This window comes from Dama dama, chromosome 22, assembly GCF_033118175.1.
Source record: "Dama dama isolate Ldn47 chromosome 22, ASM3311817v1, whole genome shotgun sequence".
NCBI lineage: Eukaryota > Metazoa > Chordata > Mammalia > Artiodactyla > Cervidae > Dama > Dama dama.
Window position 1 is genome coordinate 21,792,571 of NC_083702.1, and position 22,578 is coordinate 21,815,148.

The 22,578-nt window shown below is 41.9% G+C and overlaps 1 protein-coding gene across 5 annotated transcripts in view; it reads left to right on the top strand.

The window, feature by feature from the left end:
- The first annotated feature begins 21,825 nt into the window (after positions 1 to 21,825).
- The window catches only part of ETV6 (ETS variant transcription factor 6), a 276,141-nt gene continuing 275,388 nt past the window's right edge, over positions 21,826 to 22,578 (top strand). For 2 of the 5 annotated variants that reach the window (XM_061125021.1, XM_061125022.1), the window contains exon 1: positions 21,826 to 22,012. In XM_061125021.1, the coding sequence (XP_060981004.1) occupies positions 21,980 to 22,012 (33 nt within the window). In that variant the 5' untranslated portion in view covers positions 21,826 to 21,979. The remainder of the gene's footprint in view (positions 22,013 to 22,578) is intronic. The other 3 variants (XM_061125024.1, XM_061125025.1, XM_061125023.1) reach the window with 2 other exon arrangements.

Sequence of the window (22,578 nt, forward strand, 5' to 3'; positions counted from 1 at the left end):
AAATTTTAGTGGTGTCAGAGGGCTCAAAGGTTTTGATAATACCAAAAAGCAAAGCAAAAGAAACAAAAACACAAGCAAAGAAGCAAAATAAACAAGAAAACCACCCCCAGAATCAACTTCTGTCTGTCTGGCGCTGTTGGAAGATGAACAAGACGGCAGAAATGAAAGAGTTCAGCTTACTTTCCATAGCATCCCCTTTTGGTCTTCCCTCTTTGCTTTCAGGGGGTGCTGTGCGTGCTCAGTTGCTCAGTGATATCTGACTCTCTGCAACCTCATGGACTATAGCCTCAAGGTTATAGCCTGCCAGGCGGGACCTGCTCTAACTTCTTTTCCTTATTGGGCATTTATGCCTATTAATTCATTGATTTAACACGTAAGTATGAACAAACTTGATGAAGTGCTATGTCAACCAGGCATTTTCATTGTGCTTTTCATAATGGTTTCTAGAATAAAAGGTTCTGTTATCTGTGAAGGTATCACCTAATAGGTAGGGAAATTTTTGAGTGGAGCAGAAAAGCCTCCAGGGTCAGTAAAGAGAGCTCTGGAAATTGATCATCTTAGTATATTGGGAAGCAATGTTAGCAGGGGAGGTGGACAAACAGGGGACGTGGAGAAGGAGAGGTGAATAGCAGAGGAGATGGAGTAGGAGAGAAGGTGGAGTGGCGGAGCAGTCCAGGATCTGGAGGTGAAATATTCATTTTATACTGGCCTCTTTGCTAAAGAACATTCTCCCACAGGAAGGAAAACTCGCAGGTTGATCAGGCAAGACCATCCATATCAGTAGTCACGAAATCTATAAGGAGTCTCTTTCAAGACTGAACACGTCTTTCCCCACAGGTGAGACCTTTCCCACCTATCTGCTTTTCTGCTCCATCTTTCTGTGCATGAGTAGAGATCAGCTCCTCTCCCATCCCCCTAATCAGAATCCATTTTCTGTCCCAGGAGCCAGGGCTATTGTGTTGATTGTGTTGGTTGGGCTCACATCAGTGGTACCATGCAGATTGGGTGGATGGAGGGAGAAATCTAGCCAATGTTTTCCTTACCAAATCCTGTGTTAGGGGACGGGGTGCCTTTTTCTAACTCACACAAAGATACCTTATGGTCTAGCCACAATCATGCCCCTGAATTCTATTTTTGGGCATATATGAGAGTATAGTATTTTTAAAGAAGGTCCTCTTAACATAGTCCTTAGATTAAGCCAGGCTTCTTGCTCCTTCTGTAGAGGAGGAGCTACCATACTGGTAGCTACCATACTACCATACTGGTAGAGGCTCTCCAGTATGTTCTGTTATGTTATATGTATACCAAGCACCCCTATTTGTTCCCAGACTGGTTTCTACTCATAGTGCTTGTTGTTTTAGTTATCTAAATTAATTAAATATTGAAAATACTGATGACACCGTGAAAAAAAAGAATTGTGGTTTCTGTGAAAACTAAGTTAGATACTTTGCAAAGATTGGAAAGAGGTGAGTATTAGATGTTGATAGAGTTGTGAGGGGCAGCTATAAACAATTGCCAAAAGAAAAATGATAAGTTTACCATTCTAGGTTTGAATTACTTTATATGTGATTAGAAGTCCTTGATTCACTTGAGAGAAACTCAGGCAAGAAATCATAAAACATGAATCATGGGCAGAGTTTATGAAAGAAAGGTGTCATTGCAATCCTCAGATCCACATTAACAACAAAAAGTAATAAAACTTAAAAACTTTACCCCTATATCAGAAAACATATATTTATATTTTTTAAATTGAAGTACAATTGACTTACATTATTATATTAATTTCAGGCATACAACAGTGATTCAGAATTTTTACAGTTTGTACTCCATTAAAAGATATTACAAGATAAAGGCTATAATCCCCTGTGTTATACAATATATACTTGTAGCTTTTCTATTTCATAGTAGGTATTTTATGGTGTCATGTCTTATATTTAAGTCTTTAAGCCATTTTGAGTTTATTTTTGTATATGGTATGAGGGCGTGTTCTCACTTCATTGATTTGCATGTGGCTGTCCAACTGTCCCAACACCACTTGCTGAAGTGTATTGTATATTGTATATTTTTGCCTCTTTGTCGAAGATTAATTGACCTTAGGTGTGTGGCCCTATTTTCGGGCTATTATGTTCCACTGATCTATATGTCTGTTTTTGTTGCCAGTACCACCCTATTTTGCTTACTGTAGGTTTGTAGTGTTGTCTGAAGTCTGGGAGGGTTATGCCTCCTGCTCTTTTTCCTCAGGATGGCTTTGGCAATTCTGGGTCTTTTACGATTCTATATAAAGTCTATGATTGTTTGTTTTAGTTGTATGAAAAATATTATGGGTAATTTGATAGGCATCTCATTAAATCTGTAGATTGCTTTGAGTAATATGTCCATTTAAAAAGTATTAATTCTTCCTGTCCAAGAGCATGGGATAGCTTTCCATTTCTTTGGATTATCTTCAATCTCTTTTATTTATGTTTTGTAATTCTCAGCATGTAAGTCTTTCAACTTCTTAGTGTGGTTTACTCTTAAGTATTTTATTTTCTTTGATGTGATTTTAAAGGAGGTTATTTATTTACATTCCCTGATATCTCATTGTTAGTGTAAAGGAATGCAACCAATTTCTGTATGTTACCATTTTTTTAACTTTACTTATTATTTTTTAACATCAAAACCATTTTGTACTGGGATATAGCCAGTCAACAATGTTTTGACAGTTCCACATGAACAGCAAAGGCACTCAGCTATCTTCATGTTAATCTTGTATCCTGCTATCTTGTTGAATTTGTGTATCAGTTCTAGTGGTTTTTATGTGGAGTCTTTAGAGCAGAGGCCCCTAAATTTGAATTCAGTTGGCTCTGATCCCTTCCCTTGTCCCCATAACTGGACCTTTGCCTGAGTGGGGCCTATGTGGACTCTCAGCTCTTGCTGGTCATGAACAGAGGTCCAGTGTACTGCCTGTGCGGGTGCAAATGGCTCTGCTCAGAGCAAGTCTCCTTTGTCTCTCTCAGTCAATCACCACCCCAGCCTCCACCCTCCTGCCTGATTGTGGAATCCCTCCACAGAGCTAGCCAGCCTTTGTGGACCCTCAGCATGTACTGGGAGGTGAGCTGCAATGGGTCAGCCATCATCAGAGATCTGGGCTGCTGCTGAGGCCCCGCCTGAGTAAGAGACAACAACAGATGCCGCCACCCCATCTGGGCTCCTCCCCAGAGTGAGGTTGCCTCTGTGTCCTATAGCTGAGTCTTCCTCCAGTGTCCTAGATCCAGTGCCGTGCCATCTCATGGAGTGAGTGGAACCAGGGCATTCACTCAACAGTGGCCAGGTGTGCTGATAGGGGTCATGGAAGCCCAGCAGCCACTGGAGCAGACCTCTCTCCTCATGCTCTGGGGGCAAAGCCAGCATGCGAGCTCTCCTTGCAAGTGGAGTCCAGCCTTCTCACAGCCTTTTGTTAGTCTCAGAGTTCCTCCAGTCAGGCCAGTGGGCTGGTCTTCCCTGCCTAGGACCCCACAACTGTGGAGTCCAGTGTAGCTCGGACAACGCCCTCCCCAGGGCGTGTGTCCTCTTCCTCTCCACTCCCCTCCCAGGGGCACAGGTTCTGACCTGGCAGCTTCTCTTCCTTTCCTACCCAGTTACGTGTGGATCTTTCTTACAGCCTTGGTAGCCCAGAAGTCTTTTTGCCAGTCTCTGGTTAGTTTTCAGTGAGAATTCTTCCATATGTAGATGAATTTTCAATGTGTTTGTGGGAAGAGGTGAGCTCCACCTCCTCCTACTTTGCCAGCTCAATCTGAAACCCCTATTTATGGGTTTTATTTTATTATTATTTTTTGGCTGCATCACATGTAGGATGTGATGTTCCTAGGAGCTTAGTTCCCCAACCAGGGATTGAACAAGCACCCTTGGCAGTGAACCACTGGACTGCCAGGGAATTCTCATCTATTTATATATTTTCAGGTAAAACACATGTTTAAGAAACCTGTGTGCTATTTTAATCAGTTATTCCAGTTAATCCAATTAACCAATACCCAATCCAGATCATGTCATGTAAGAAGGCTTCTCTGGAATTTTATTTAGAGCTTAGTGAGATTTGTTATAGTAGCTCTTCCCCTGTGAGATGTCCTTCCATGAAACTTTAAGTATACTGTACTATGTCTGTCTTTGCTAACAGTATTTTAAACCTTTTCAAAAATTTAAAAATTTGCCAACAGTGTTTTCAACAACTTAGCAATTACTTATCACAAGAGAAAAGAGTCATCCTTGGGACTTCCTGGCTGGCCCAGCGGTTAAGACTCCATGCTTCCATTGCAGGAGGCATGGGTTTGATCTCTAATTGTGGAATAAAGATCCCACATACCATGGCACAGCCAAAAAACGAGAAGTCATCCTCAATAGCAGTCACATCAATACCAGTTTGAAATATAAAAGTGTTCTTTTGAGTCTGAGTTTATGAAATATTACTTTACTATGGATTAGAACAAGACACACATTCTATCTGGCAACCTCAAATCAATATTTGGCACCTCTGCTGGGAATTTTGTAAAAATTGCCCTTTAGGTTCAAACTGACTAAAACACAGCTGGATATTACAAACTCAGAACTTTCTTAGGAAAGATGATTTAATGTGTGGTTAATTATTCATTAAGGGAGGAAGGAAGAAGACTGGAAAAGAAGTTTTGTTTCATTATTTCCCAACTATTTGGAATCAAAGAGTCATGCAATTTGGACCTAAAGAGAAACTTAGAGGTCAGCAGGTTATGCTTTTGTCTCATGGCAGAAATTTCTTATTTAGATCAAATGGTCCCCATTCTGTTTTATTACCATCAAAAATGAGGTGTTCCCCATATTGGAGAGAAATATTCTTCATTCTTGAACAACTCAATTTAGAAAATTCTTTCTTGCTGTCAGTTTTACACTGTCATTTCGTCACCTCTACTCTTAGATATTAGTTCTGAAATTTGCAATTTGAACACTTTGATCCTTGCATATTTTGAGGAACTGGATATATTTATCCTGGAGAAAACAAAATGTGTGTGTATGTCCTAGGTGGATTGTGGGTAAGAGTAACCAGCTTTTTAGTACGGAGAAAAATAGCCTATGTGTTAGTTTAACAATTAAGCAATGTGGAGGCATGCCTTTAAAAATAGTAAACTCATTTGTTGCAGAAGAGAGCAGTGATTATCTACTGTAAAGTCTTCAGGATGGGATTCTTATATCAGATAGAAGGCCAAGGTAAGAAGCCTCTAAGATTCCTTCTAAAATTCTTTACTATACTTGACAATGTCCATAACTTTCTACTCCATAACATACTTGGTTCCTTCAAATATACATATATGTTATAGCTTTTAGATCTTTACACTATTCTACATTGATCTGCTGTGAAAGCATGTTGATGTAATAATATCCTTGAAATTTTGTATTCAAAATTAAAATTTATAATTGGCAAACATGTTGCTGAAATAGGCCATCAGAAAATGGCCTCCACTTGATGACTTTGATACTGCTATTAAAAACCAATGAGGGAATTCCCTAGTGGTTCAAGAGTTTGAACTACACACTTTCACTGACAAGGACCTGGGTTCGATCCCTGTTTGGGGAACTAAGATCCCACAAGCACCAGGGCACAATGTACATATGAAATGCATTGTTGCTAAAGAGCCTTGGAAGACAGTAATTCTACCTAAAATGGCCAGAATTTATCCTTAGAACTAGAATGCCACTAACAAAATAATAATTGATTACTTTGTAGCCTATTTAAGGAAATACAAATCAAGAATCTCTTATTTGTAATTCCAGAAAACCATGAAAAACTATTTTTTTTAAAACTAATTTGGTGGCAGAATCTGATATGAACTCCTGGAGGCTACTTGATTATCTGCATTTATCCTATTTATTCTGAACATTCACATGTTTGACTGCTGAAGTGTTTAGATGTTTGATTCAGAAGTATACTGTATTACCTTTCTAAATCCAAAATATCTGAATTGAGAAACACATCTGGCCAAAGAATTTTGGCTTGGGGGCTATGAGCCTGTCATGCGTGACAGAGGATTGGTGATGAGCATCTGTGTATTTGGGGTCACAAGAGTTGGACACAACTTAGCAACTAAATCACTGCCACCACCATCTGTATATTAAAAAGAAAAAGGATGTGATTCCACTTGCCGGAGTGTGGTACTCCACACATTCTGAAGGATCCAGCAATACAAATAAAAGCAATTATATCCTGAGTAAACCATGTCATGCTGGGCTATCAAACAGTAATGGAAATCTCCAACACCCACTCCCTTACCCCTGCATACACACACAAATACGAAATAACTAGATAGAGACCAAACACATTCCAAATCAAGGGGGAAAAATGGAAAAAAAAAATACAATCATTGCAAAATTTTAAAATGACATATTAATCACAGTAGGCTACCTTATGCTATGATGATAAATCAGCTTGACTATCTCACTGACATAACACAAATGAGATTGATTTTCTCTCTCTTACTGCACAGGAATGCAGATGGGAAGGAGACCCCGCTCTCTAGTTACCGAAGGGCTTGATGGATAAAGGCTTTGTCATGCTGCATGTGGTAAGTTGTTGCAACAGGATAAAAGAACACGTGGAAAACTCTGACCCTTCCAGCTTTGGGTGGAAGGTGATATGTCACTTGCACTCCTGTTGTTCAGGATTACTCACTTTGCCTCCCCAAACTTAAGTGCTCATATGGGTAAGCATAAGAAATGTTGAAGCTGAAACTCCAATACTTTGGCCACCTGATGCGAAGAGCTGACTCATTGGAAAAGACCCTTATGCTGGGAAAGATTGAGGGCAGGAGGAGAAGGAGATGACAGAGAACGAGATGGTTGGATGGGGTTTGGGTGGACTCTGGGAGTTGGTGATGGACAGGGAGGCCTGGCGTGCTGCGGTTCATGGGGTCACAGAGTCGGACATGACTGAGCGACTGAACTGAACTGAAGAAATGTTTGCCAATCATGACCATCTTTCCCATAAAAGGAAAAAAAGAAACAGAAAAAGTGGGACAAATAGGAATTTAAAACATGGTATAAACAAGCTCAGAGAAATCTATAATTACAATACACAAATGAAGTATATTCATAAGTAAAAAAGCAGGGCTTCCCAGGTGGCACAGTGGCAAAGAATTCACCTGCCAAGAGGAGACATAAGAGACTCAGGTTCGGTCCCTGGCTCGAGAAGGGAGCCTGTGGAAGAGGAAATGGCAACCTACTCCAGTATTCTGCCTGGGAAATTTCATGGACAGAGGAGCCTAGTGGGCTACAGTCCATGGGGTCGCAAAGGGTCAGACATGACTGAGTACGCCTACATAACCAAAAAAACAGGTAATGTCAGAAGGGATTGGTTTAAAAATCTGCTTATATGACGTTTAGAAGAGATCCATCAAAAATGTTAGAATAAAGCCTAAAAATAAAAAGGCAAAAAAGCATAAAACAGGAAAATATTTAACAGATATGGCTATGTTTTTATTAGAAAAAATAGATGTTAAGATTAAAAAATTACTCAGTTCAGTTTAGTCACTCTGTCATGTCCAAGTCTTTGCAACCCCATGGACTGCAGCACTGCAGGTGTCCCCTGTCGATCACCAACTCCCAGAGCTTGCTCAAACTCATGTCCATCCAGTTGGTGATGCCATGCAAACATCTCACCCTCTATCGTCCCCTTCTCCTCCTGCTTTCAATCTTTCCCAGCATCAGGGTCTTTTCCAATGAGTCAGTTCTTCACATCAGGTGGCCAAGGTACTGGAGTTTCAGCTTCAGCATCAGTCTCTCCAATGAACACCCAGGACTGATCTCCTTTAGGATGGACTGGTTGGATCTCCTTGCAGTCAAAGGGACTCTCAAGAGTCTTCTTCACAGTCACAGTTCAAAAGCATCAATTCTTCAGCATTCAGCTTTCTTTATAGTCCAACTGTCACATCCATACATGACCACTGGAAAAACCATAGCCTTGACTAGACGGACCTTTGTTGACAAAGTAAAGTCTCTGCTTTTTAATACGCTGTCTAGGTTGGTCATAATAGCTTTTCTTCTAAGGAGCAAGCATCTTTTAATTTCATGGCTGCAGTAACCATCTGCAGTGATTTTGGAGCCCAAAAAAAGTCTCTCACTGTTTCCATCGTTTCCCCATGTTTGCCACGAAGTGATGGGACCAGATGCCATGATCTTAGTTTTCTGAATGTTGAGCTTTAAGCCAACTTTTTTCACTCTCCTCTTTCACTTTCATCAAGAGGCTGTTTTGTTCTTCTTTGCTTTCTGCCATAAGAGTGGGGTCATCTGCATATCTGAGGTTATTGATATTTCTCCCGGCAATCTTGATTCCAGCTTGTGCTTCGTCCAGCCCGGCATTTCCCACAATGTACTCTGCATATAAGTTAAATAAGCAGGGTGACAATATACAGCCTTGACATACTCCCTTCCTGATTTGGAACCAGTCTGTTGTTCCATGTCCAGTTCTAACTGTTGCTTCCTGACCTACATACAGATTTCTCAGGAGGCAGGTAAGGTGGTCTGGTATTCCCATCACTTGAAGAATTTTCCAGTTTGTAGTGATCCACACAGTCAAAGGCTTTGGCATAGTCCATAAAGCAGAAATAGATGGTTTTCTGGAACTCTCTTGCTTTTTTGATGATCCAGCAGATGTTGGCTATTTGATCTCTGGTTCCTCTGCCTTATCTAAGTCCAGCTTGAACATCCAAAAGTTCACGGTTCACATACTGTTGAAGCCTAACTTGGAGAATTTTGAGCATTATTTTGCTAGCGTGTGAGATGAATGCAATTGTGCAGTAGTTTGAGCATTCTTTGGCATTGCCTTTCTTTGGGATTGGAATGAAAATTGACCTTTACCAGTCCTGTGGCCACTGCTGAATTTTCCCAATTTGTAAGCATAATGAGTGCAGCACTTTCACAGCCTCATCTCTTAGGATTTGAAATAGCTCAACTGGAATCCATCGCCTCCACCAGCTTTGTTTGTAGTGATACTTCCTAAGGCCCACTTGACTTCGAGTTCCAGGATGTATGGCTCTAAGTGAGTGATCACACCATCATGGTTTTCTGGGTCATGAAGATCTTTTTTTGTATAGTTCTGTGTATTCTTGCCACCTTTTCTTAATATCTTCTGCTTCTGTTATGTCCTTTATTGTGCCCATCTTTGCATTAAATGTTCCATTGGTATCTCTAATTTTCTTGAAGAGCTCTCTAGTCTTTCCCAATCTATTGTTTTCCTCTATTTCTTTGCACTGATCACTGAGGAACGCTTTCTTATCTCTCCTTGCTATTCTTTGAGACTCTGCTTTCAAATGGGTATATCTTTCCTTTTCTTCTTTGACTTTAGCTTCTCTTCTTTTCTGAGCTGTTTGTAAGGCCTCCCTCCTCAGACAATCATTTTGCCTTTTTGCATTTCTTTTTCTTGGGGATGGTCTTGATTGCTGCCTCCTGTACAATGCCATGATCCTCTGTCCATAGTTCTCCAGGCACTCTCAGATCTAATTCCTTAAATATATTTCTCACTTCCACTGTATAATCGTAAGGAATATGATTTAGGTCATACGTGAATGGTCTAGTGGTTTTCCCTACTTTCTTCAATTGAAGTTTGAATTTGGCAATAAGGAGTTTATGATCTGAGCCACAGTCAGTTCCCAGTCTTGTTTTTGCTGACTGTATAGAGCTTCTCCATCTTTGGCTGCAAAGAATATAATCAGTTTGATTTCGGTATTAACCATCTGGTGATGTCCATGTTTAGAGTTTTCTCTTGTGTTGTTGGAAGAGGGTGTTTGCTATGATCAGTGGCAAAAAATTATTAAGTATTAATATAAAGGGGGACACATAATAGTTTTTTAAAAGCCCAATTCACCAGGAAGATATAAAAATTCTAAACTTATGTGCACCTGCTACAACAGTATCAGATTATAAAAATAAAACTTGATAAGGTGAAGACAGACTATGCCTCACAAAGCTTAAAGTAGTTCCTCTATGACTTTTTATAGAAAAAATTTGTAGTCCACTGTACCTGGACATAAATCGTCTCAACAAATTCCAAATATCAGCATCAAGCAATGACCGTCTTTTAACTGGAATGCAATTAAGATATCAATAAAAAATAAATTAAGTATAAAAATTCCATGCTTTTGAAAAATGAAAAAGAAACCACAGTTGAAAATAATGCACATGTGAAAGGAGAAATGATAATGGAAATTTTAGAATACTCTGCAGTAAATGATAATGAAACTGTTATATATTAGAATTTGATAGATGGCCAAGGATAAACAATTAGGACCTAATTGCAGTGCATTTAAACAGGCCAGATGTGTTTAAATCTGAGAGTTTAGATACTTGGGCAGAGAGAGGCTAGTAGGTCACCTTGGGAAGACGATAGAGAACCATTCATTATGTTGAGAACAGGTAAGCAAAGGGGGAAAAAATCAAGCATTTATCAATCTTTTCCTACGTGATTATACCGGTAAGCAGTCAATGATCAATCAGCTGGAAACACTGGTGCAGGCGGACAAGTTGAGGTTTGCAGAGAAATCCAAGAGATCAATCACATTCAGATACCCAAGTTAGCCTCTGAAAGTGTGCTTGTGGAGCAATCTGTGGGCTGGTCATGGAATTCAAGAGCACGGACTCACTGCAGTCCTGTGGTGACCTCTGAACCTAACCATCACCACATCTGACTGCAACAAACCTCTGAAAACTGTGACCATGACTTCCACCCTGCCTTCCAGTTTCCTGCAGGCGTTCTTACAGCCAACACTAATTCAGAACCAGAGGGAAAGGGGATTCTGGAAAATAGCACCCTTTAGAGTAGTCCACTGTTTCTTAATCTGGCAGCTGTGCATCTTCTTTTAACCACTTCTAAATATGGATAATAGCAAAATCATGTTCCCACTTAAGATGTAACTACCCTCACACAACTGCAAAGACACTTGTCATCTCCCCCAGATGATCCATACACGAGATCCACTTTTCAGTGATACTCAGTCCTACAGCAGGATTTCACTCGTCCTTTAGTATCCTGTAATTTAAATACTAAGGTGTTAAGTTAATATTGTTAGATGGTTAGATGGTAGATGGTAGAGGAATGGGAGAGGAAAAAAGAAACAAATAAGCCATGTGTGTGTGTCTTGCAGATACAGGCAACAGCTCCCCTCACCTCCACACATTCCTATCAAAGAGAAAATACACTCAATACTACCATGCTCATTTCTGCAATTGGTCACCTGATCATTAATATTTGTAAATCTCCTTTCCCCACTATCCAGTTAGTATTCTCTGCACTCAGGAAGCACCTCAGCTTTCCTGGGGCATCACCCAAATTTTAATTCCCAAGGGATCTGTAGCATTTGCAGTCCTGCTGTATTGGGTTGTTGTTTTCTATCAGGCTTCCCAGGTGCTCAGTGATAAAGAATCCGCCTGCCAAAGAGGAGACACAAGACACACGGGTTCGATCCCTGTATTGAGAAGATCCTCTGGAGGAAGAAATGGCAACTCACTCCAGTATTCTTGTCTGGAGAATCCCATGGACAGAGGACCCTGGCGGGCTACAGTCCATGGGGTTGCAAAGAGTCAGACAAGACCGAGAACACACAGTTTTCTGTCAACTTTTTCCACGGTGCATGTGAATATGAAGAGGTATTCCCAGAGGATCCACTGTTACTCCACCCTGCTCCCATTTTTGTGTGGCAGCAACCCAGTTTCCCCTTGAGGATGAGGATCAGTCACACTAGCTAATATATTAAGCCCATTTATTTTTCTCCTGCTGGTTGGTTCAGTGGCATGAGAAACTCCAACTGTCCAGGTTACAGTCTCAGCTTCTACTCTGATAGAAGCACTGGTATGTCTATGGTAAAAACATACTTCCTTGTGAACCAAGACCTCTAAACCAACAGAGCACACCATTCAGAGGATAGGAAGCATCATTTTTACTAGTGGACCTCTGGAGTTCAGAATGAAAGCAATCAGTTCCATTTCTACCGCTTGATTCTTGGAATGGAGAGAAGAAGCACCAGATGGTGGCTGCTTGCTCAGTGCATGTATACTGGAAGAATCTACTCCACCCTTGCACAGTGGTGCCACCCAGCTGAACCACAACTGAGTCTTCAAAGAGCCATCTCATTATCCTAGCAAGCTAATTGCTTCAAAGTGATGGGGAACATCATTGCTCAGTGAATTCCGTAAGCTCAAGCCCATTGCTGTCATGTGCGTGCATGCTCAGTCAGTCAGTCTTGTCTGACTCTGCAACCTCATGGACTGTAGCCCGTCAGGCTCCTCTGTCCAGGGGATTCTCCAGGCAAGAATACTGGAATAGGTTGCCATTTCCTCCTCCAGGGGGATCTTCCTGACTCAGGGATCAAACTTGTGTCTCCTGGGTCTCCTGAGTTGTAGGTGGATTCTTTACTGCTGAGCTATTAGGTTGCTGCCATTTACTTGATACAGTCAACTTCCTGTCCAGAAGTAATGCTACAGGGAATACTCTGAGGATGAAGAGGGCTTTTTGTAAGTCCACAATCCATGACTTTTCCCGAAGCTTGGCAGACAAAAAACGTTAAGTCCATTTCCAGTTCTGACCACTGGAGAGGTTTTTTGTGACCACTATCCTTTAGAGCCACTCCAGAGTGGGGCAGCATGGCCACAGTTGTCCACTCTCAGCTGATGCCAGCATGTTGGCTGAAAACCACCCGCAAACAGGCCTGAACTTTGTCTTCCTTAGCATAGTGGACACAGAGAACTTCCAGTGAGGCTGTAGGTGTGGGTTGAGAAACAGGAGGCAGTTTAACAGGAGTAAGAACAATAGGAATCTGAGCCAGTAGCTCAGGCAACTTCCTTGTGCCTTTAGGACCTATTTGTGCCCAAACCTGTATATACTTCCACTCACATTGGAGCCCTGCTGTGTGTGCCCAGCCCAATGGTTTCCTGGGTTCGGTCATGAGTCTTTCAAATTTCAGTGGGTCTTCTGGATCAAAGGGCACAAGGGGCAGAGGAGCAGCCACACAGCATGGGTCTGTTGCAGAGTCTTCTTTTACACTGGGTCCCACTGAAAACTGGAAGCCAGTAAAAGTAATGCTTCTTTCTCTGGAGTGGGAAGGGTTAGATCCAACAGCTTATTCTTTCCCCTAATAGAGATATCATGACCATGCCCCAGATCAGAGAGGGTAGTCAACAGGGCAGAAAGCCCCTAAGCCTTTGTGAAATTTATTTTCACCCTCTGGATAGTTGCTACTTCCTGCTAATCATGTCCAGTTCATATGCTATCACTACCATAATAAACCAAAGTGATATTTTGTGGAATGAAGAGGCAATTCATGTCTTTTCAGACCAAATGATGATAGAGGGCTGTAGTGTTGATAAAGGCTTAAGACAGGACAGTGAAGTGTATTGTCACCCCTACCAGGTGAAAGCTAACTACGCTTTGTCGTCTTTACTATGAGAGGTAAGATAAAAAGTAGGTCAAGTGCTGCATAATGGGTACCAAGGATGGTACTGATGTGCTCCAAAAAAGAAACTACATTTGCAAAAGCAGATGCATTTGGAATCATGACCTGATTAAGTTCACCATAACCCACCAGCATTCACAAAGACCTGTCTCTCATTCACAGGCCAATAGGTGAAATGAAGGGGAACGTAGTAGAAATCACTTCTCCATTCTTTAAGACTTTTATTGTGGCCCCAATCTCTGTAATTCCTCCAAGATTGCTATTACCTTTAGTTTGTTATTTTGGCAAGAAAAAGTCATTCTAGGAACATTTTTTTTTCCTGGCCTTTTGTTTTTAATTGGAGGATAATTTCTTTATAATGCTGTGTTGGTGTCTGTATACACATTCTGGTCTTTTTATCATAAATCCCTCACTTCATAATTTGGGGAACAACATGGGGAGTCTGCCATTTGGTGAATATATAAATTCCAACTATGCATTTCAGAACTGGGAAAATAATCATGGAGTGGGTTTGGGTATCTACCAAGCCCACTATGAATTGAGCTCAAGCCAAAACTCCACTTATTGAGTTTATAGGACTCAGTGTTAACTCAGAGCCAGTGTGCAGTAACTGCCCCCAATTCTGGTTGTTTCTCCTTCCCTAATGCTCAACCATACTGGTAAGTGGCCACAAGTGCTTCGTAGAGGCTTATAGTACATATTTTTGGGCAGTGTAGTAGGTTTCTTTCTTAAGGAGAGCTGCTTCGCCTTAATTTAAGGGGCTCTGTATCTACTCAGTGTGGACCGAATCAAGTCTGGGAATAAGTCAGGGACCCAGCACTGTCTGTTACTGGGACACAAATCACAATTTTTGACTCTAGACCTAGAGCTTTTTTCTGTATACAAACCAAGTAAAATTTTATTAGGATGTCTATTTATTTTAGTCCAAGGGAGATCACAATAAATTAGCCAGTACCAAAGATCAAACCATTCTGATGACCTGCTTAGTTCTGCTGTCCATTATGACAACCATGTTCTCTTTTTTTCTGGTAGGTGACACCACCCTCATGGCAGAAAGTGAAGAGGAACTAAAGAGCCTCCTGATGAAGTTGAAAGAGAAGAGTGAAAAAGCTGGTTTAAAACTCAACAATTAAAAAACGAAGATCATGGCATCTAGTTTCATCACTTCATGGCAAATACATGGGGGGAAAATGGATATAATGACAGATTTCATTTTCTTGGGCTCCAAAATCACTACAGATGGTGACTATAGACATGAAATTAAAAGATGCTTGCTCCTTGGAAGAAAAGCTATGACAAACCTAGATAGTGTATTAAAAAGCATAGACATCACTTTGCTGACATAGGTCCATCTAGTCAAAGCTATGGGTTTTCCAGTAGTCATGTATGGATGGAAGAGTTGAACCATAAAGAAGGCCAAGTGCCCAAGAATTGATGCTTTCAAACTGTGGTGCTAGAGAAGATTCTTGGACAGCAAGGACATCAAACCAGTCCGTCCTAAAGGAAATCAACCCTGAATATTCATTGGAAGGATGCTGGAGCTGAAACTCCAATACTTTGGCCACCTGATGTGAGGAGCCAACTCACTGGAAAAGACCTTGATGCTAGGAAAGACTGAAGGCAGGAGAAGGGGATGACAGAGGATGAGATGGTTGGATGGCATCACCAATTCAATGGACAGGAGTTTGAGCAAACTCTGGGAGACAGTGAAGGACAAGGAAGCCTCGTGTGCTGCAGTCCATGTGGTCACAAAGAGTCAGATAGGACTAAGTGACTGAACAACAACAACAAAGATAGTTAAGCCATGTGACTTATCACCTGTCACTCCAGTATCTCACCATTGTTAGTGAATTCTGTGGCTCACAGAGAAAGACTACTACAGAACTCCACAGGGATGCTGGTGTTTGCTTCAACAATGCAATACTTAAAGCCTGATGGAAGGGAGTGTCTTCTGAACCCTCCCAAGTCATAATTAGGGGACAGCTGCACAGTTCTCACAAAACAAAACAAATCCACTCCAGCATTCTGACCCCTTATCTTTTGGATACCTCCCATCTATGCAGTGTGAGATGGATTTATGAAAGAGGTGATCTTCAAGTACTACTTGATGGAAAACAAATAGTTTCATAGCTTGTGTGTGTGGGTGGAGTTTTGAGTAATATGGGACAAGGCCTGAGGATAGAAATGGGTAATGAACTAAGAGATCTGAGCAGAGACAGAAGATTCACTAGTGATTAGATCACAATTAAAAATTGTGAACTGTAGAAGTTAGGTGTTGAAAAAAGGGGAGTGGTGATAATCCAACCTGAAGAGTTGCTACTTCTGGAAAGATTAAGAATCTGTGAAATGAAACAGATTTGGGAAGAGGCAATATTTATGGCATAAAAGAGAGCAGCATGTCAAAAATTATTTTGAGGTTCATTAACTTGGAGCTTGATAATATGGTGGCATTAGTAAGAGAGATGAGGACGCCATGGGGAGAAGGCATATGGAATACAATAGTTTGAAGATTAGATGGGGAAAGACGTGACAGAGGACTGAAAAATGCTAAAAATATAAATGGCTGGATGGGTCTATGGGAAGCTGATCATTTTGCACAGTGACTTTGTTTTAAACAACTGAAAAAAAATTTATTATTATTATTTTTTGGCCAGACTGCATGGCATGTGGGATCTTAGTTCCCTGGCCTCCCTGCATTGGGAGCAGGGAGTCTTGGCCACTGGACCACCAGGGAAATCCCTGGCAGGGACTCTTAAGGTTTAAAAACCATTGTCTTATTTGGATAAGCATAAACATTTCTCCTCTTCTTTCCCACCCCACTAGTTATGACAGAACCCTTTTAAAGAAGCATGTCCATGGGTTAAGGAATGCTGGTGTGGCAGAGATACGTGAACGGTGTTTCTTTTTGTAGTCTATGTTTTAAAAATGTTATTATTTTTCATTGTAAAAATATAACTATATTATAATAATGTTTTTAAATTAAGCACATCTACTTCCACATGTTCTTAACTATTCATTCTTCCCCCACTTCTCCCCCCTCCTCATCACTCTTTTGTAGGATAAAGATTCAGGTCCCTCTTCCAGTTTGTATGTAGAAAGTCACAAGAGACCGTAATTCATTCCCTAACACCCCAAACAAATTACATAGTCTACATAATTACCAAAAAAAAAAAAAAAAAAAATCAGAAAGATGAGAGCACAAAGAAACCTCAGTGAATTAAATTTCAGAAAACAACAGTTCTTTAAATGAAAGAAAAGATCCGCATTGGTTCTCACCGTTGATTGAATTATAGACAAGAGGACCCCACCACAGATGATGGCAAGGAGAAATCAGCCTAACTTTTAACAAATTTTAATGGCAGTGTGTAGGCTGATGTATCAGAGTAGAATCCAGAGGAATCACAGGCCCAGAGCGAAATTATACTATTTCACAATTCTTTCCCACTGATTTTCATTAACTACTGGGGTCGGACCACAAACAGAAGGGCAGTGAAAAGAGCTGAGAGACACTTTCAGAGACACTTTGGACTTTCAGTTAAGAAAGACTTGTAGAGGGTGGGAGAACTGAGAGAAAACCCATGGTACTCCAGGCCTTCAGCTAACACAATTGAAGGTCAGGGCAGAGAGAAGGGAGCACTTACTCAAAGCTTGAAAGATAATGAAGACACCAAGCAAGGCAGAACAGCTGAGATAACAGTACTCAGACAGTATTTGTTTCTAAGAAAAGTTCTGATCCTGCCTGAATCAAACTGCAAAATTACAACAAAGCCCACATCTGGCTCGACTATAAATTGTATCAACTCAGCTCCAATTCTGATAGCCTTATAGAAGAATGTGTATGCACCTTTTGGGAGGAAAATATTATTTAATTCATTCTCTACTGTGTATTTTTATATAATGTATGTATTTTTATATAAAATGTCCAGTAAAAAATATACACACAAAAGTAAGAAAATGTAACTCATGGTCAAGAAAGGAAACCAAAAGAAGTTAACCAAGAAAACATTATATTTGAGAACTGTAACAGTATAACAAAAATGCTAAAGGACTTAAAAGTAGAACTCATGTATAATGATATGGGCAACTTCAGAGAAATGATGAAGAATATTAAAAATGGAAATGCTAAAAATAAAAAAACAGTGTCAGAAGTAAAGAACCAGATAGGCTTACCAGTAAGTTGGATGATACAGATGATAAAACTTAGAAAAGAGATAAATAGTAATAGAAAGCATCCAAATAGAAAGTTAAAAGAAAAAAAGAATATTTGGGTCTATGGAACAATGTCAATCGGTCTAACACTTGCATCAGCTGGAGTAAAAAAAGAATAGGACAAAGAATGGACAGAAAGAATATTCAAAGAGCTAATAGATGACAGTTTTCCAAAACTGATGAAAGATAACAACTTATAGGTCCAAGAATAGTTGCCAACATCAAGAAGAATAAATACAAAAAAACCCCCACAAAAACCACCAACCCACTATATGTAGACACATCTTAGTTACAATTTTGAAAACCAAATTTATAGAGCACATCTTAAAGACAGCCAGAGAAAAAAGACATTACAAACCGGGAGCTAAAATATGAACTACAAATGAATCTTAATCAAAAATAATGGAGACAGAGATGGAATGACATGTTTAAAGTGCCAAAAGGAAAAAAAAAATCTGTCAACCTAAAATTTTATATACAGTTGAAAATTATCCTTCAAAACTGAATGTGAACTAAAGACATTCTGACAGACAAAACTGAGAAGACTCTGTCTCCACTAAGAAATGCCAAAGAGATTCTTGAGGACAAAAAGAAATAATACTAGATCTGCAAGAAGGAATAAGAAAGTACTGAAAAGGATAAATAGTTAGGCAGATGAAAAAGAGACACATATTTTAGTACCTTCATTACACACATATATTTACAATATTAAGAAAAAAGTATCAACCACTCCGAAATGTATGGTGGGTTTCATAATAGGTAGAAATAAAATATAGGACAATATCATAAAGGATGGGAGAGTAATAATGAAATTATACTGTTGTAAGTTTTCTTATCTATCCATAAGTTAGAATATTATTTGAAGATAGAGTGTGGTAATTAAAGACACAAATTGTAATTTCTAGAGCAACCACTATATTCAGCATAGAAACAGAAACACTAGAAAGACCATCTAGGAATTTAAATGGAACATGAAAAAAATACCTTATTACCCCAAAGAAATCAGGAAACAAGGAACAGAGAAACACCTGACGAACGGGAACGAATTTGAATGAAAAGAACTTCCTTCCACCATAATTACTGAGTGGTTTGGCAATTAGTTTGTTATAGACTTGATAATGTTTTTCATGAATTCAACCTAAAACTGCAAAGCAAAACACAGCTATATGTGAAGCTTATACTGCAGTTAAATTATTTTGACACAATTAACATTGTTTGAATCACAAATATCAAGCTGCTTTATACACTTCAGTTAAAACAAATTTTAAAAAAGTTAAAACATGAAGCAAGACCTCCATTTTAACACAAATTTGCAACAGTTCTATTTTTCTGAGCTCAAACTACAGTTCCAACAGTGGTTTTGGATTTTGACGCAAGTGAAAAGGACATTTTCATATTTAAAATCCACTTCACTGTGCAATTGAGGCATTTCCACCTAATTTTCAATTGGAAATGATTAACCTGCAATGTAATGGCATACTAAAGGGGAAATATCAAGAGAATTTATAGAATTCCAATAAAATTGTATAACTGCCTTATAAGCAATAAATATGCTCAAGTAAAACCATATGCTCATGGATTGATGTATTTGGCAGTATCCTATCTGGGTGAAAAGATATTTCCAAATGAAATAAGTAAAATCTCATGGGAGATTCGCATTAACAGATAAACATTTGCAATCAATTGTGATGATAGAGAACATTTACTTCAAACTGATGTTTAACTTAGTGAAATGTTATCCCTCTGAAAAAGAGTTCCATTCCTCTATTAGACTTGTATTACAACTCTTATTATTACACCTTATATTTTGTCAATAAAAAAATTGGATATTTGTTTCCTCTATTGTTATATAAGTATCTACAAAATCTAAATTTTGTCTCTTGGGGCACAAAGCCTAAAATATTTACTATCAGGAGCTTTCTAGAAAGAGATCACCAGCCCCTGGGTAAATGGGACATTTGCCACAGCAGCTACTGCTATATTTTGCTTTGGACCACACACACTCATTTAAACGACCACTTTTGTGAGTCACCTGGAGAAGGTTAGGAGAGAGAATAAAGTTGAGTTAATTCGGTCTTGAGGTTAAATAATTGTAGCTAACATTAAGCAGGTAAAATATGTAGCAAGCACTCAGATAATCACTTCGTATATATCTGCTCATTTAACATTCACAGGAATCTTAAGAGATAGGTACTATTTCCGCCCCCCAACCAGCCCATTTTACCCAAGCTGAGAACGTGAGCTGCCAAATATCATACTGGTAAGTAAGGGATGTAGAGGTTCATAGGATTTAACCCAGCAATGAGACATCAAAACCAATGCCAGCAACACCAGCCATGGGATCAAAGGCAGATACGTGTGTGTGGATTGGGATAGGGGGCAGCAGGTGGTTCAAGACAGAGGAGTTGGTGTGGATGTGAGCCCTCCCGGGGAGAACAGGACTAGCAGGTGACAAGGACTGCTGAGGCCCTCGGAGACTCACACTATCCCATTATTCCCACCTTCCCAGAAACAGGGCTTTCCCATTCCAACCCCTTAAATAAATCCTGGTTGAGTGTTCTTCGAACGAGCGTGTAAAAAAGTCTGCACACGATTTATCACGTGGTGAGATGAAGGGAAGTGGGTAGGAAAATGGGGAGGATCTGGGAAATGAGTCGTGGTCTACATATTCATAATTTAATACACATCGATACGTTAAAGCCTAAAGTATTAGCAGGGTTTAGAATTTACATATAATTAATAATGTGTCCACTTCTGCGGCGGACGCGTCGGAGCATTTTCAGAGACTATAAACAACAATAAAAATAAGTGATCAGACAACACGTACTCAAGGATAGAACCTTCTGTCCGACCGGCTTTAACCTCCTCTCAATTGTTCTCCCAGCCAAATATTCCTCCCACCCTCCCGGCAGGATCCCGGGGGTCGTCCCATCCGCCAGTGACGGCTTCGGAGAAGCGGTCCCGGGAAGGGTATTATCTCCAGGAACCCGTCCAGTCAACTTTGTAGTCGAGTCACCTACGTCGGTTGGTAGCGGCCGCTATTGCTTTAAAAGGACAGCGGATTTCGAAAGAGGGAGGAAGGGTGGCTGGGGGCGGTGGTGGTCAGGAAAAGGAACTCAATCGCCTTTGATAACTGCCCAGCAGCCTTCCCTTCTCCAGGACGCGTGCTCGGCCGGGCAGCGCCCGCATTCCCGGCCGGGCGGGCGCGCGCCTGCGCGCCTAGCGTTTTCGGGGCGCCCACCTTGGCGGGGAATTCCCCCCCGCGGCCGGGCGGGCGTCTGCGGGCAGCAGCCCCGCTTTGTCTCCGGCGGCGTCGCGCTCCGCCGCTCGCCCGCTCGCCCCTTTTCCCCGGTGCGGGCTGTAACCCGATCTCCCATTTCCTGGTGGATTCTCTTAAAGAGGCCGCGGCCGAGAAGCAGAACAAAGGCTATTGTTTTATTTCCTCCTTCGGGTTCCGCGTCCTTACCGGAATGTCCCTTCCTATATAATTATTTTCATTGCGTCTGCGCTCGGCTCGGGGCGGGGGGCGGAGGGAAAATTAAAAAAAAAAAAAAAAAAAAGCCCTGTGCCTTTCAGTGTATCCAAGAGACGGAACTAGGGGAGGGGGAGGCGTCGATCCTGTCCGGAGGGTTCTGGGGCCCCGAGGCGCGAGCCCGGCGGCGGCGGCCCAGCGGAGCTTAGCAGCCCCGCGCCCGGGCCCCGGGGGCCTCGCGCACCGCCCCCCGCCCCCCGACCGCCGCGCCAGCCTCTTCCCCCCTCCCCCGCGCGGCTTTTATTTCCCGATGCCGGGCTGTAACCCGAGCTTTTATTTCCTGGTGGCTCCTTTAAGAGGCAGAGCTCAGTGCTGGGAATTCACGTCAGTTTCTGCACTGAAACTCTCAAGATCAATGAGCAAAGAGCTTTCTCAGTTCTGCCTTTCAGTTTCTCTCTTCCAGGAAGGAAAACATTCGAGAGAGAGAGCGAGAGGGAGGGCGAGGGAGAGCGGCGGGAGGGCGGGGGGCGGGGGCGCCGGCCCGGGTGGGAGGAGAGAGCGGGGCAGGCCGGCCGGGCTAGCGCCCCGGGTCGCCGCGCCGCGACCTGCAGACCCCGCCGCCGCGCCGCCCGCTCCCACGCCCCCGCCGCCCCGCGCGCGGCGACTCGGCCGGCGCCCGGCCCGCCCCGCCCCGCCCCGCGCGCTCGCGGCCCCCCGGGGCGGCCGCCGGGAGAGATGCTGCAAGAAACTTCTTAAATGACCGCGTCCGGCTGGCCGTGGAGCGTTTCTGGGTTGGGGAGAGGAAAGGAAAGTGGAAAAAAAACTGAGAACTTCCTGATCTCTCTCGCTGTGAGACATGTCTGAGACTCCTGCTCAGTGTAGCATTAAGGTAAAGATCTTCTCCCCCTCCCTCTCCGGGGTGGAAAGCCTTGAGCTGCACCGGCCCGGCTGATCGTGCCGGGCTCCTCCGATCCGAGGGGGCTGTTGCAGTCGCTCTGTTCGCAGGAAATTATTTGGGGCGCCAGGGAAGGAGATGCAGCTCTCGGCGGCTGCGTACCCTCTAGTGTAACCTTGCTGCTCCCCTGCTCCCGCCGAGCCCCCTGTTGGCTCCTGCGCCCCCCACCCCACCTCCTTTGCTTTTTGACAATGAAATGCCGGTCACAGTCGGTCAGGAGGAACCCGAGTGGTCCTCAGGTCTGTAAAACACCCCGGTAATTAGTGCGCTTAAAAAAAAAAAAAAAAAAAAAAAACCTGCTCCCTACTCCCAACATGTGATCGAAATGTAACTTTTGTTACCGAGGGGTGGTCTCCTTAGGAAAAAAAAGTTCTCCGGCTCCATTGGGGTTGGAATCTTTTTTTTTTTAAGGGTTCCGCGAGTCTGGTCAGACAGTCTCTCTCCCCCCCGCCCCCCCCCCCCCCATTGTAATTGCAGGCGCGCTTGTCGGAGAGACAGTA